The sequence below is a fragment of the Mus caroli genome, chromosome 16, assembly GCF_900094665.2.
Source record: "Mus caroli chromosome 16, CAROLI_EIJ_v1.1, whole genome shotgun sequence".
Classification (NCBI taxonomy): domain Eukaryota; kingdom Metazoa; phylum Chordata; class Mammalia; order Rodentia; family Muridae; genus Mus; species Mus caroli.
This window is the reverse complement of record NC_034585.1, coordinates 7,345,085-7,354,843: the sequence shown is the minus strand read 5'-3', so window position 1 is coordinate 7,354,843 and position 9,759 is coordinate 7,345,085. Positions and strand designations below refer to the sequence as shown.

The 9,759-nt window shown below is 49.8% G+C and overlaps 3 protein-coding genes and 1 long non-coding RNA gene across 4 annotated transcripts; 3 read left to right on the top strand and 1 right to left on the bottom strand.

Annotated features, from left to right (window-relative positions):
• Nucleotides 1-259: 259 nt before the first annotated feature.
• LOC110311595 lies at nucleotides 260-7,935 on the bottom strand. Its single transcript, XR_002379977.1, has 4 exons — nucleotides 7,493-7,935; nucleotides 1,751-1,920; nucleotides 1,493-1,651; nucleotides 260-405 (listed from the first exon to the last, which is right to left on the bottom strand). It is a non-coding gene; the product is annotated as an uncharacterized LOC110311595 (long non-coding RNA).
• Nucleotides 1,466-1,962, top strand: Prm1 (protamine 1). The gene is made up of 2 exons (XM_021184985.2): nucleotides 1,466-1,671; nucleotides 1,759-1,962. Exons 1-2 carry the CDS (start codon nucleotides 1,566-1,568, stop codon nucleotides 1,806-1,808), a joined length of 156 nt encoding a protein of 51 aa, XP_021040644.1. The 5' UTR covers nucleotides 1,466-1,565; the 3' UTR covers nucleotides 1,809-1,962.
• Nucleotides 6,894-7,619, top strand: Prm2 (protamine 2). Its single transcript, XM_021184984.1, has 2 exons — nucleotides 6,894-7,259; nucleotides 7,365-7,619. The coding sequence occupies exons 1-2, from the start codon at nucleotides 7,001-7,003 to the stop codon at nucleotides 7,427-7,429; spliced, it is 324 nt and encodes a 107-aa protein (XP_021040643.1). The 5' UTR covers nucleotides 6,894-7,000; the 3' UTR covers nucleotides 7,430-7,619.
• Nucleotides 7,936-8,038: 103 nt separating the features above from the next.
• Nucleotides 8,039-8,492, top strand: Prm3 (protamine 3). Its single transcript, XM_021185558.1, has one exon. The coding sequence runs from the start codon at nucleotides 8,105-8,107 to the stop codon at nucleotides 8,408-8,410; it is 306 nt and encodes a 101-aa protein (XP_021041217.1). The 5' UTR covers nucleotides 8,039-8,104; the 3' UTR covers nucleotides 8,411-8,492.
• Nucleotides 8,493-9,759: the final 1,267 nt, after the last annotated feature.

Sequence of the window (9,759 nt, the reverse complement as noted above, 5' to 3'; positions counted from 1 at the left end):
TTCCCTCATGCTTGGACAGTAAGTGAGACTGGGTTTTGAGAAGGCCAGCACTAGCCTTTAGTCCACCTTTGTTCAAACTTGAAAATTCAAGCTCAACCCTGAGCTATGGACAAAAACAAACACAGGTCTTGTGTGAAAAACACCTACAACATGGGGCCTGGCTTACCACTTCTACCGTCTACTCAGTCCCTTGCCTAGAGGCTTTTGAGTAGTCCACGGATGGCACAACTGCCCGGCAGAGTGAAAGAAGCCCAAGCCATTGATGGGAAAGGCGCTGTTTGTTTGAGGCCTTCTCCATACTGGGCACTTTTCACATTCCCACACATCTGCTCACTCCTGCTTCATGGTCCCCTCGGCATCTTTAGACACTTCAGAGACACCGAGAAGCAGCTGTCAAGAAGGTGCCTATCCAATAAAATAAAATAAAATAAAATAAAATAAAATAAAATAAAATAAAATAAAATAAAACCAGGCAGTGGTAAAATAAAACCCAGCACTTGGGAGGCAGAGGCAGGCGGATTTCTGAGTTCGAGGCCAGCCTGGTCTACAGAGTGAGTTCCAGGATAACCAGGGCTACCCAGAGAAACCCTGTCTCGAAACAACCCCCCCCCCAAAAGGTGCCTATCACCCTTCTGCCTACCTGTGCATCCCCAGGACATGGTGGGCCTCTGGTTGGCAGAAAGCACAACAAAGCCTCTTTCATCCCATACTACTTCTCTTGACCAGATGCCAAGTCTAATACGAACTGCAATCCTCTATACACCAAAAGTTCATGGGGGCACAGTGAGGTCCCACTCCATCTCAGCCAATTCCTTGTTGCTGCCCCACTCACCTCCTGAGCCTCCCTCTGTTTCCTGTCCACCTTTCAGCTTGGGAGCAGTGGCCAGTAGCAGCACCCACGTTCACCTTCTGTCTAGTAATGTCCAACACCTCCCTCAGTCCAAACACTGGTCTGCATCCATGTGGCTCCCATTTATACCTGAAGCACCTGATGGGACCCCAGTGTTTTACTAGAGCCCACCCCCCCTGGCAATTCTGAGACCCTCTGGATTTGTCTGTCAGTGCCCCACTGGGGCGTTGGATAATTTCTTAAAAGGTCAAGTTCCCTCAGCAGCATCCTCTGAGCAGTCTGAAGATGTGTGCTTTTCACAGTTCAAATCCATGTGGCTGTTTCACCCACCTGCCTGGCCTTGGGTTATCTGTCGGGACCTAGCCCAGAAGCAGGTGTGTGGCACTTAGCACCTAAGCTGAGTGACTGACTGAATACTCAGGTGTATGCCATCTTTGTCAATTCTTGACTGTGACACAAGCAACTCCTGATGCCAAAGCCCTGACCACCCCTCTCATGCCCATATTTGGACATGGTACAGGTCCTCACTAGCCATGGTCTGTGAGGTCCTGGTCCTCTTTGACTTCATAATTCCTAGGGGCCACTAGTATCTATAAGAGGAAGAGGGTGCTGGCTCCCCAGCCACAGCCCACAAAATTCCACCTGCTCACAGGTTGGCTGGCTCGACCCAGGTGGTGTCCCCTGCTCTGAGCCAGCTCCCGGCCAAGCTAGCACCATGGCCAGATACCGATGCTGCCGCAGCAAAAGCAGGAGCAGATGCCGCCGTCGCAGGCGAAGATGTCGCAGACGGAGGAGGCGATGCTGCCGGCGGAGGAGGCGAAGTGAGTAGAGGGCTGGGCTGGGCTGTGGGGGGTGCAGGATTGGGGGCAGTCTGGGAGTCTCTCTCACCACTTTTCTTACCTTTCCAGGATGCTGCCGTCGCCGCCGCTCATACACCATAAGGTGTAAAAAATACTAGATGCACAGAATAGCAAGTCCATCAAAACTCCTGCCTGAGAATTTTACCAGACTTCAAGAGCATCTCGCCACATCTTGAAAAATGCCACCGTCCGATGAAAAACAGGAGCCTGCTAAGGAACAATGCCACCTGTCAATAAATGTTGAAAACTCATCCCATTCTTGCCTCTTGGTCCTTGGGCTTGGGGAGGGGTGCGCGAATGTGGTTAGGGAACATGACTGGTCAAATGGGAAGGGCTTCAAAAAGAATTCTCAATATTGACTACCCAGACACCTGTACAGATCTTGCCCCAGAAAGGCATAGGGGAGACGTGTCTGAGGGTCTGTGTACAAGGTTTTTACCAATGTCAAAGATGAGGGCTACCTACCCTGAGGGGTCTTGAGCTCCAAGGCCACACCTAAGTTTCTTGGGACAGGTCACCTAATCAGAAGCTGGGTATGGTGGGTTCAATGCTTGGCCAGGGAGTGGCCTTGTTGGAGTAGGTGTGGTCTTGTTGGAACTGTGGGGAGCATCCTCCAAGCTGCCTGAGGATGCCAGTCTGCTGTCTGCCTTCAGAACAAGATGTAGAACTTTCAGCTCCTTCTCCAGTACCAATTCAGCTTGGATGATGCCATGTTTCCCACCATAATGGACTGAACCTTTGAAACTGTAAGCCAGCCCCAGTGAAGTGTTACCTAAGAAGTTGGTACCAGGAGTGGGGTATTGTTGTGATAGGACTGACCATGTTTTTGTTTGGAGGAATATGGATTTTGGGAATTTGGATTATAAAAGCAGTGGAATGCTTTAAGTGAGGAATAGGCCATCCTAGTAGGAATATGGAAGACATTGGTGCCGAGAGTGATTTGAACTCTGGATACTCATATTTTGGTAAAGAATGTGGCTGCTTTTTGCCTTGTCTGAAGAATCTGCCTAAGGTTAATGTAGAGATATTAGTTGAATTGAGAAAGGAAGCCTCAGAAAAGCCCATCATTAGCCTTTGTTCTCTGGTTTACTCTCATGAAGAACATTTTGATCGAGCATAGCAAAAGGGGCACTAGGAAGTAAAAGCTGAATCCTTCATTTAAGGAGATAAACACAACACCAACTTTTGAAGTTGGAGTAATATAATGGGTAGGTATTGCCCCCAAAGATTCATGTGTTTGATATAGGGTCCAGGGAGTGGCACTATTAGGTGTGACCTTGTTGGAGGAAGTGTGTCACTGTGGGGATGGGTTTAGAGACTCCTAGCTGCCTGAGGATGCCAGGACAAGATCCCACCCAGCTATGGTTGTGTTTACAGTTGAACATGGCTAGATGTTTTCATCTGGGTTTTTTTTTTTTTTTTTTTTTGGGATCGGTGTTTTTTTTTTTTTTTTTTTTGAGACAGGGTTTCTCTGTGTAGCCTTGGCTGTCCTGGAACTCACTCTGTAGACCAGGCTGGCCTCGAACTCAGAAATCCGCCTGCCTCTGCCTCCCGAGTGCTGGGATTAAAGGCGTGCGCCACCACGCCCGGCTCATCTGGATTTTTAATCTGGAATACTTTACAATCCAGAAAGGGAGGGCACATTTATGATCCAGATCTTGAGGAATAGGGGCCATGAAGAGTTTAGGTCTACGCATGGTAGTACACATTTTTAATCCCAGGAGACAGGCAAGCAGATCACTAAGTTTAAAGTCAGCTTGGGACAGAGCAAGTTCATAGTGAAGAAAAGCATGGTGGTATAGGCCATGCAGATCTCTTGAGTTCAAGGTCAGTGTCCAGAGCAAGTTCTAGCACAGCCAAGCCTAGGCAATGAGGGATGCAATAGTACAAGGGGCCATGCCCCAGCCCCAGCAAGCAGCAGAACTGGGCAGCTTCAGCCATGGGGCGCTGGCTTTAGAGTCAAGAATAGGAGACTACTGGGACAATCAAGCTGGTTAGCAGGAGCTAAGAAATTAACAGTGACCAGCACAAAAAATTGTGTTCCAGAGATAGCCAAAGTTGTACCTTGTGCTACAGCTGGACTTGGTAATGTGTAAGATATGTGTGTGGTGCTGGTTTTGAAGTCATGAAGGGGTCATGGAGAACAGCTGAGGCTTGGCACTGTGAAAGAGCCAAGGCCATTGAGAAAGTGCAGCCTCAGTTGCAGTTGATGATCCAGGACTGAAGGGGGCATGCTTGGCAAGGTGAGGCCTGGCACCATGAAGGGATCCTATGAGAGGCTATTGGTGAAGCCTAGTTGCAGTGGAAAATGTTGGAGATGCCATCACCATGGGATGATCACCAAGAACAGCAGCAGCAGTGGAGTGGTGTCAACCAGAGCCTACGGTGTTACAGAGGAGCTGGAGAAATGACCCAACCCCTTTTGAGGAGTCCAGAAGATTATGCGTGGATCCCAGACACTAAAACAAGTAAAGTTGAAGTTGCCTTGGAGACCTCAACACGTTAGAGATGTCAGAGTTCTGAGGTACCTGCTGAGGAAAGCTGCTAACATGGAGTGCCAGATCAGTTTGGAGTTTGTCTAGCTGGTTTTGGTTTTGCTTTGGTTCAGTATTTTTTTTGTGACATTTTGGAATGGTAATGTATATCCTGTGGGTTTTGTCTTTATAGAAGAGACTTTGGACATTTAACTTTGTTGAGACTATTATAGACTATAGAACTTTTGATGTTAGACTAATATAATGGGTAGGTATTGCTCCCAAAGATTCATGTGTTTGAACAAGCATATGGGGTGGTCACTGTGGGGATGGGTTTAGAGACTCCTAGTTGCCTGAGGATGCCAGGACAAGATCCCACCCAGCTACAGTTGTTTGTGTTTACAGTTGAACAAGGTTAGATGTTTTCATTTGGATTTTTAACCTGGAATACTTTAGGACACAGACCTTTTTGATCTAGATCTTGAATAGTGGCCATGAAGAGTTTAGGCCAACACATGGTGGTACACACTTTTAATCCTGGAAGACAAAGGCAAGCAGATCTCTAAATTCAAAGTGAAGAAAAGCTTGAGTTCAAGCATGGTTGTATAGGCCTTAAATTCAAGGTCAATGGGGCCATGCCCCAGCCCCAGCAAGCAGCAGAACTGGGCAGCTTCAGCCATGGGGCTCTGGCTTTAGAGTCAAGAATAGGAGACTACTGGGACAATCAATGCTGGTTAGCAGGAGCTAAGAAATTAACAGTGATTAAGAAGAGACCAGCACAAAAAAACTGTGTTTCAGAAATAGCCAAAATTGTACCTTGTGCTACAGCTGGACTTGGTAATGTGTAAGATATGTGTGTGGTGCTGGTTTTGAAGGCATGAGGGAGTCATAGAGAGCAGCTGAAGCTTGACACTGTGAGAGATCAGGGAAGGCCATTGATGAAGGGCAGCCTCAGTTGCAGTTGATGATCCAGGACTGAAGGGGCCATGCTTGGCAAGGTGAGGCCTGGCACCATGAAGGGACCCTATGAGAGGCTATTGGTGAAGCCTAGTTGCAGTGGAAAACCCCAGCATGTTGGAGATGCCATCACCATGGGATGATTACCAAGAACAGCAGCAGCAGTGGAGTGGTGACCCAAGCCCTTTTGAGGAGCCCAGAAGATTATGCATGGATCGCAGACACTAGAACAAGTAAAGTTGAAGTTGCCTTGGAGATGACCTATTAGAGATGTCAGAGTTCTGAGATACCTGCTGAGGAGTTTGTTGCTGCTGAATGCCAGCTCTACCAACAGTAATCAACAAGGATGAAAGGTGTTGGGGATCAGTTTGGAGTTTGTCTAGCTGGTTTTGGTTTTGCTTTGGTTCAGTATTTTCTTACTATGATAATGTATATCCTGTGCTGAGGGAGGTATGTGATCTGCTTTTTGGTTTTGTCGTTTTAGGGGATCACAGCTAACAGAGACTTTGGACATTTAACATTGTTGAGACTATTATAGACTATTGCCCCCAAAGATTCATGTGTTTGAACAAGCATATGGGGTCCAGGGAGTGGCACTATTAGGAGGTGTGGCCTTGTTGGAGGAAGTGTGTCACTGTGTGGATGGGTTTAGAGACTCCTAGCTGCCTGAGGATGCCAGTCTTCTCTTGTTTGCCTTTGGAATAAGATGAACTCTCAGCTCCAGCACCAAGTCAGTCTGGATGATGCCATGCTTCCCACCATAATGGACTAAACTCTGAAACTGTAAGCCAGCCCCAATTAAATGTTTGCCCTTATAAAAGTTGCCTTGGTCACGTGTATCTTCAATGGGGTGTCCAAGACAGTGGGGTGTCCAATACTTGGAGTGCCTGGCATGTGCCCAAGAACTGGATAAGTTGTGTTTCCCACTATAGTTACCAGTGGCCACATCTACTGTGTACTCTGCACTCTACCATAGACTGAAATTACTAGGCTGTGCACCTTTTGCAACTAGTTTAGACCTTATGTAAGCTAGCACTACTAACTGCTCATTGTCCTGTCATGGTGACAGGCTCAGATTCAAGAATTATGAGGGACTGTGTCCCTCTGCCCCACTCCCACACCCTTCTGATTCTGGACTTCAAAACCACCATGTTGGGTCAAAATTCATCAGCGAAGTAGAGTTGAGAATCAAGAAATGTCTCAGATATGCCTCAGGATAGGTGGTGACTCACACCTCAGGAAACTGCAGGTAGGCAGATCTGGTTAGCCTGGTCTACTGAGCAAGATCCAAGATAGCAAGTTAAGAAGTGCTTATCTGTGCCTCAGTTTCCCCCATGGGAAGATATGTTACACTGGCCATTTCAGTGGTAACGTGTGTATCCTTAATGCACATGGAGTGGGTGGGAAGCTTTTGCCAGTGCCTGGCAGTGTGAGCTAGGAGTTGGTAGAGTGCTTCCTTGAATGTCCAACACTGCATGTCCAGGGCATGGAAGCACACACATGTGATTTCAACCCCTGGGAGGTGAAGGGACCAGGGTTAGAAGTTCAAGGCCATCTCACATTCAATAAATCAGCATGCTTCAAAGCAAGATGAGTAACTTGGCCCCTGCTCCCAACCTGCCAGCCAGTGCTGCAAACCCTGTGCCGCCCTCACAGAGGGGACTGGGCAGGGTGGGAACAATCAATCAGGGGTGGGCCGACAGGTCACAGTGGGGTTTACCTTTATATATGAGCCCTCTGAGAGCCCCAAACACCAGACCATCATCACCACCAAGAGCAGGTGGGCAGGCTTCCGTCCCTCCTCCTCCAATCCAAGTCAGCTGCAGCCTCAGTCCAGAACCTCCTGATCTCCTGGCACCATGGTTCGCTACCGAATGAGGAGCCCCAGTGAGGGTCCGCACCAGGGGCCTGGGCAAGACCATGAACGCGAGGAGCAGGGGCAGGGGCAAGGGCTGAGCCCAGAGCGCGTAGAGGACTATGGGAGGACACACAGGGGCCACCACCACCACAGACACAGGCGCTGCTCTCGTAAGAGGTTGCATAGGATCCACAAGAGGCGTCGGTCATGCAGAAGGCGGAGGAGACACTCCTGCCGCTACAGGAGGCGGCATCGCAGAGGTAAGCACCCCACAGCCGAGCCCCTGGCCACCTGTGCTGCTGCTGCCCATCTAAACCCTGCTGCCTTCCAGGCAGCCTAGCAAACCTCGACTTTCCTTTCTACAGGCTGCAGAAGATCCCGAAGGAGGAGGAGATGCAGGTGCAGGAAATGTAGGAGGCACCGTCACTAAGCCTCCCCAGGCCTGTCCATTCTGCCTGGAGCCAAGGAAGTCACCTGCCCAAGGAATAGTCACCTGCCCAAGCAACGTCACGTGAGGCCACACCACCATTCCATGTCCATGTCTGAGCCCTGAGCTGCCAAGGAGCCACGAGATCTGAGTACTGAGCAAAGCCACCTGCCAAATAAAGCTTGACACGAGATTCAGTGACTGCTGTCTCCTTTTCATCAACACCGTGGGCCTGAGGGAAGGGACCTGAAGGAAGGGACTAGGGAAAACAAGGTCCACTCCTACAGCTACTGTCAGGAAGTGACCTGAACCATGGATAGGTGGCCAAATTGGCCAAATCCAAGCATCCTTACGGTGAAGTGTGAACTAAAAATGAAGAGCTGGAATGGGGTGGGAGGGGAGGGGCGGGATGGCATGGTGGAGCTGGACTTAAACCTGGCCCAGCACATGAGTTAACATGTTCAGCTCCTCTAGTTTGTGCCCTCTCCAGCGTCTACTTTACCCCAATCATTCTAGCTCAGCCAGGGTTCCTGGAAAATGTAAGCATAGCTCCAAATTCTGGGGTGGGGGAGGGTGGTGCCTTGGAGCCTTTGTGAGGTCAGTGCCACACCCACCAGCCTCACACTCTCTTGCTACCCACGCTGCCTCCCTCCTAGTCCAGAGAGACAGGAGTGGGCGATGGGTTCCCGCTGTGCCAAGCTCAGCACTGGCCATGGCCCAGCCCAGAACACTGGTCACAGCCGTGGCCACGAGTCCTCCATGAAGAAGCTCGTGGCCTGTGTGAGTCAAGACAACTTTTCCCTGTCATCAGAGGGCGAGGAAGAGGAGGAGGACGAGGAAGAGGAGGACGAGGAAGAGGAGGAGGAGGAAGAGGAGCAAATCCCGGTGAAGGGCAAGCTGCTGCTGCTGGAGCCCGAAAAGCAAGAGAGCGCTGAGGATGGGGAGGCCCAGCCAAGCCCCGAGCCCAAGCAGACACACTCCTGAGCCATCACAAGGCCTGCCCGGCAATGGGTGCCCATTGCCACGCCAGAGGACATTCAGAAAAGAATAAAGAGTCTCCATGGAACTCTCTTGGTCTCCCTCTTTCTCTTTCTGGTGTGTGTGTGTGTGTGTGAGAGAGAGAGAGAGAAAGAATGCCTCTCTGGGGGTGCTGTCAAGGTTGGATATGTTTTGATTCAGGCTCTATGTAGCATCCTCTATGGAGGATGTGGCTATCAGCAGGGAAGCACAGAGGAAAGTTCCATCTCCTGTTAACTCCTATTCAAAAGAAACAGCAGTATGTGGGAGGAAGGAGGCCCTCTCAGCCCTCCACTTTCACCCACCCTGCCACTGAGGGCTCTTGGGATCTGGGAAGTGAAACCCAGTGAAACCTTAGGAGGGGCAAGGAACACAAAGGTCTCCAAGTAGGTTTGGGGAAGGTTGGTAGGGTTCAAATTCATTCCAGAGACCCAAATATGTCCTTCACGTGTGGCCAGTTCTCCCGTAGGAGCTGCAGAGGCCTCAGGGCTGGCTGTGTCTTAGGTGTACTGCTCTAACCACCTGTGTGTGGGTACAGCCCTGGGTGTAGATGCTACCAGCCACTGCTCCTGAAACTTTGGACTTATGGCCACAGCAGCCCAACCTGCACATCAAACCCAGGGCCTTGTACATGCCAGGCAGACTGTTGTGACAGTGCCTCTATCCTCTGTGAGAATACTTGCCAGTGGAGAATACTGTGTGAATTATAGCCCAGCTCAGTACCATAATTCTTCAAAGGCTCTATGCTATTAGAATGTGGACACAGATCTTGGGGAGGGGAAGCTATCATTCAGCCTGCTAATGCGGGACCGTCCCAGACAAAGCTGGCTGCAAAAGATGAACAGAGTAGGCGGGGCTCATTAAATCAGGTAGTTTCACAACGGGCCAACTGGCATGTTTATTTAAAAGTGAACTTAGAACTGGAATTCCAGAACTCTGGAGAAGATTCGTTGAGCTGAGACCATCTCAGCAGGTAAAGGAACACGTCGTCAAGCTGAGCTCAAGGAGAGAAACCGCCCCTATGAGTTGTCTTCTGAACGCACACTGAATGTAAAGGCCCATGGGTGGTGGGAGGCCATTCTTCAGGAGTACTGAAGTTTGGCCAGGGCCATGTGGGCAGCATTGCCTCCTACAAGAGTGTCAGAGTGATCACAGGTGGTTCTAGTAAAATACAACTTGACCTTGTCTTTTCCAGGCTGAGTACTAAAGCAAAGACCACCAGGACTCAAAGCATCCCAGGCTGAGAATGGGACTCAAAGCATCCCAGGCTGAGAATGGGACTCAAAGCATCCCAGGCTGAGAATGGGACTCAAAGC

What these genes read in the sequence shown, in the direction of transcription:
- Prm1 (XM_021184985.2), top strand. Translation starts at nt 1,566, where the DNA reads ATGGCCAGATACCGATGCTGCCGCAGCAAAAGCAGGAGCAGATGCCGC. An exon ending in CTGCCGGCGGAGGAGGCGAA is followed by an intron (nt 1,672 to 1,758) that starts GTGAGTAGAGGG and finishes TTACCTTTCCAG; the next exon opens with GATGCTGCCGTCGCCGCCGC.
- Prm2 (XM_021184984.1), top strand. Translation starts at nt 7,001, where the DNA reads ATGGTTCGCTACCGAATGAGGAGCCCCAGTGAGGGTCCGCACCAGGGG. An exon ending in CAGGAGGCGGCATCGCAGAG is followed by an intron (nt 7,260 to 7,364) that starts GTAAGCACCCCA and finishes TCCTTTCTACAG; the next exon opens with GCTGCAGAAGATCCCGAAGG.
- Prm3 (XM_021185558.1), top strand. Translation starts at nt 8,105, where the DNA reads ATGGGTTCCCGCTGTGCCAAGCTCAGCACTGGCCATGGCCCAGCCCAG.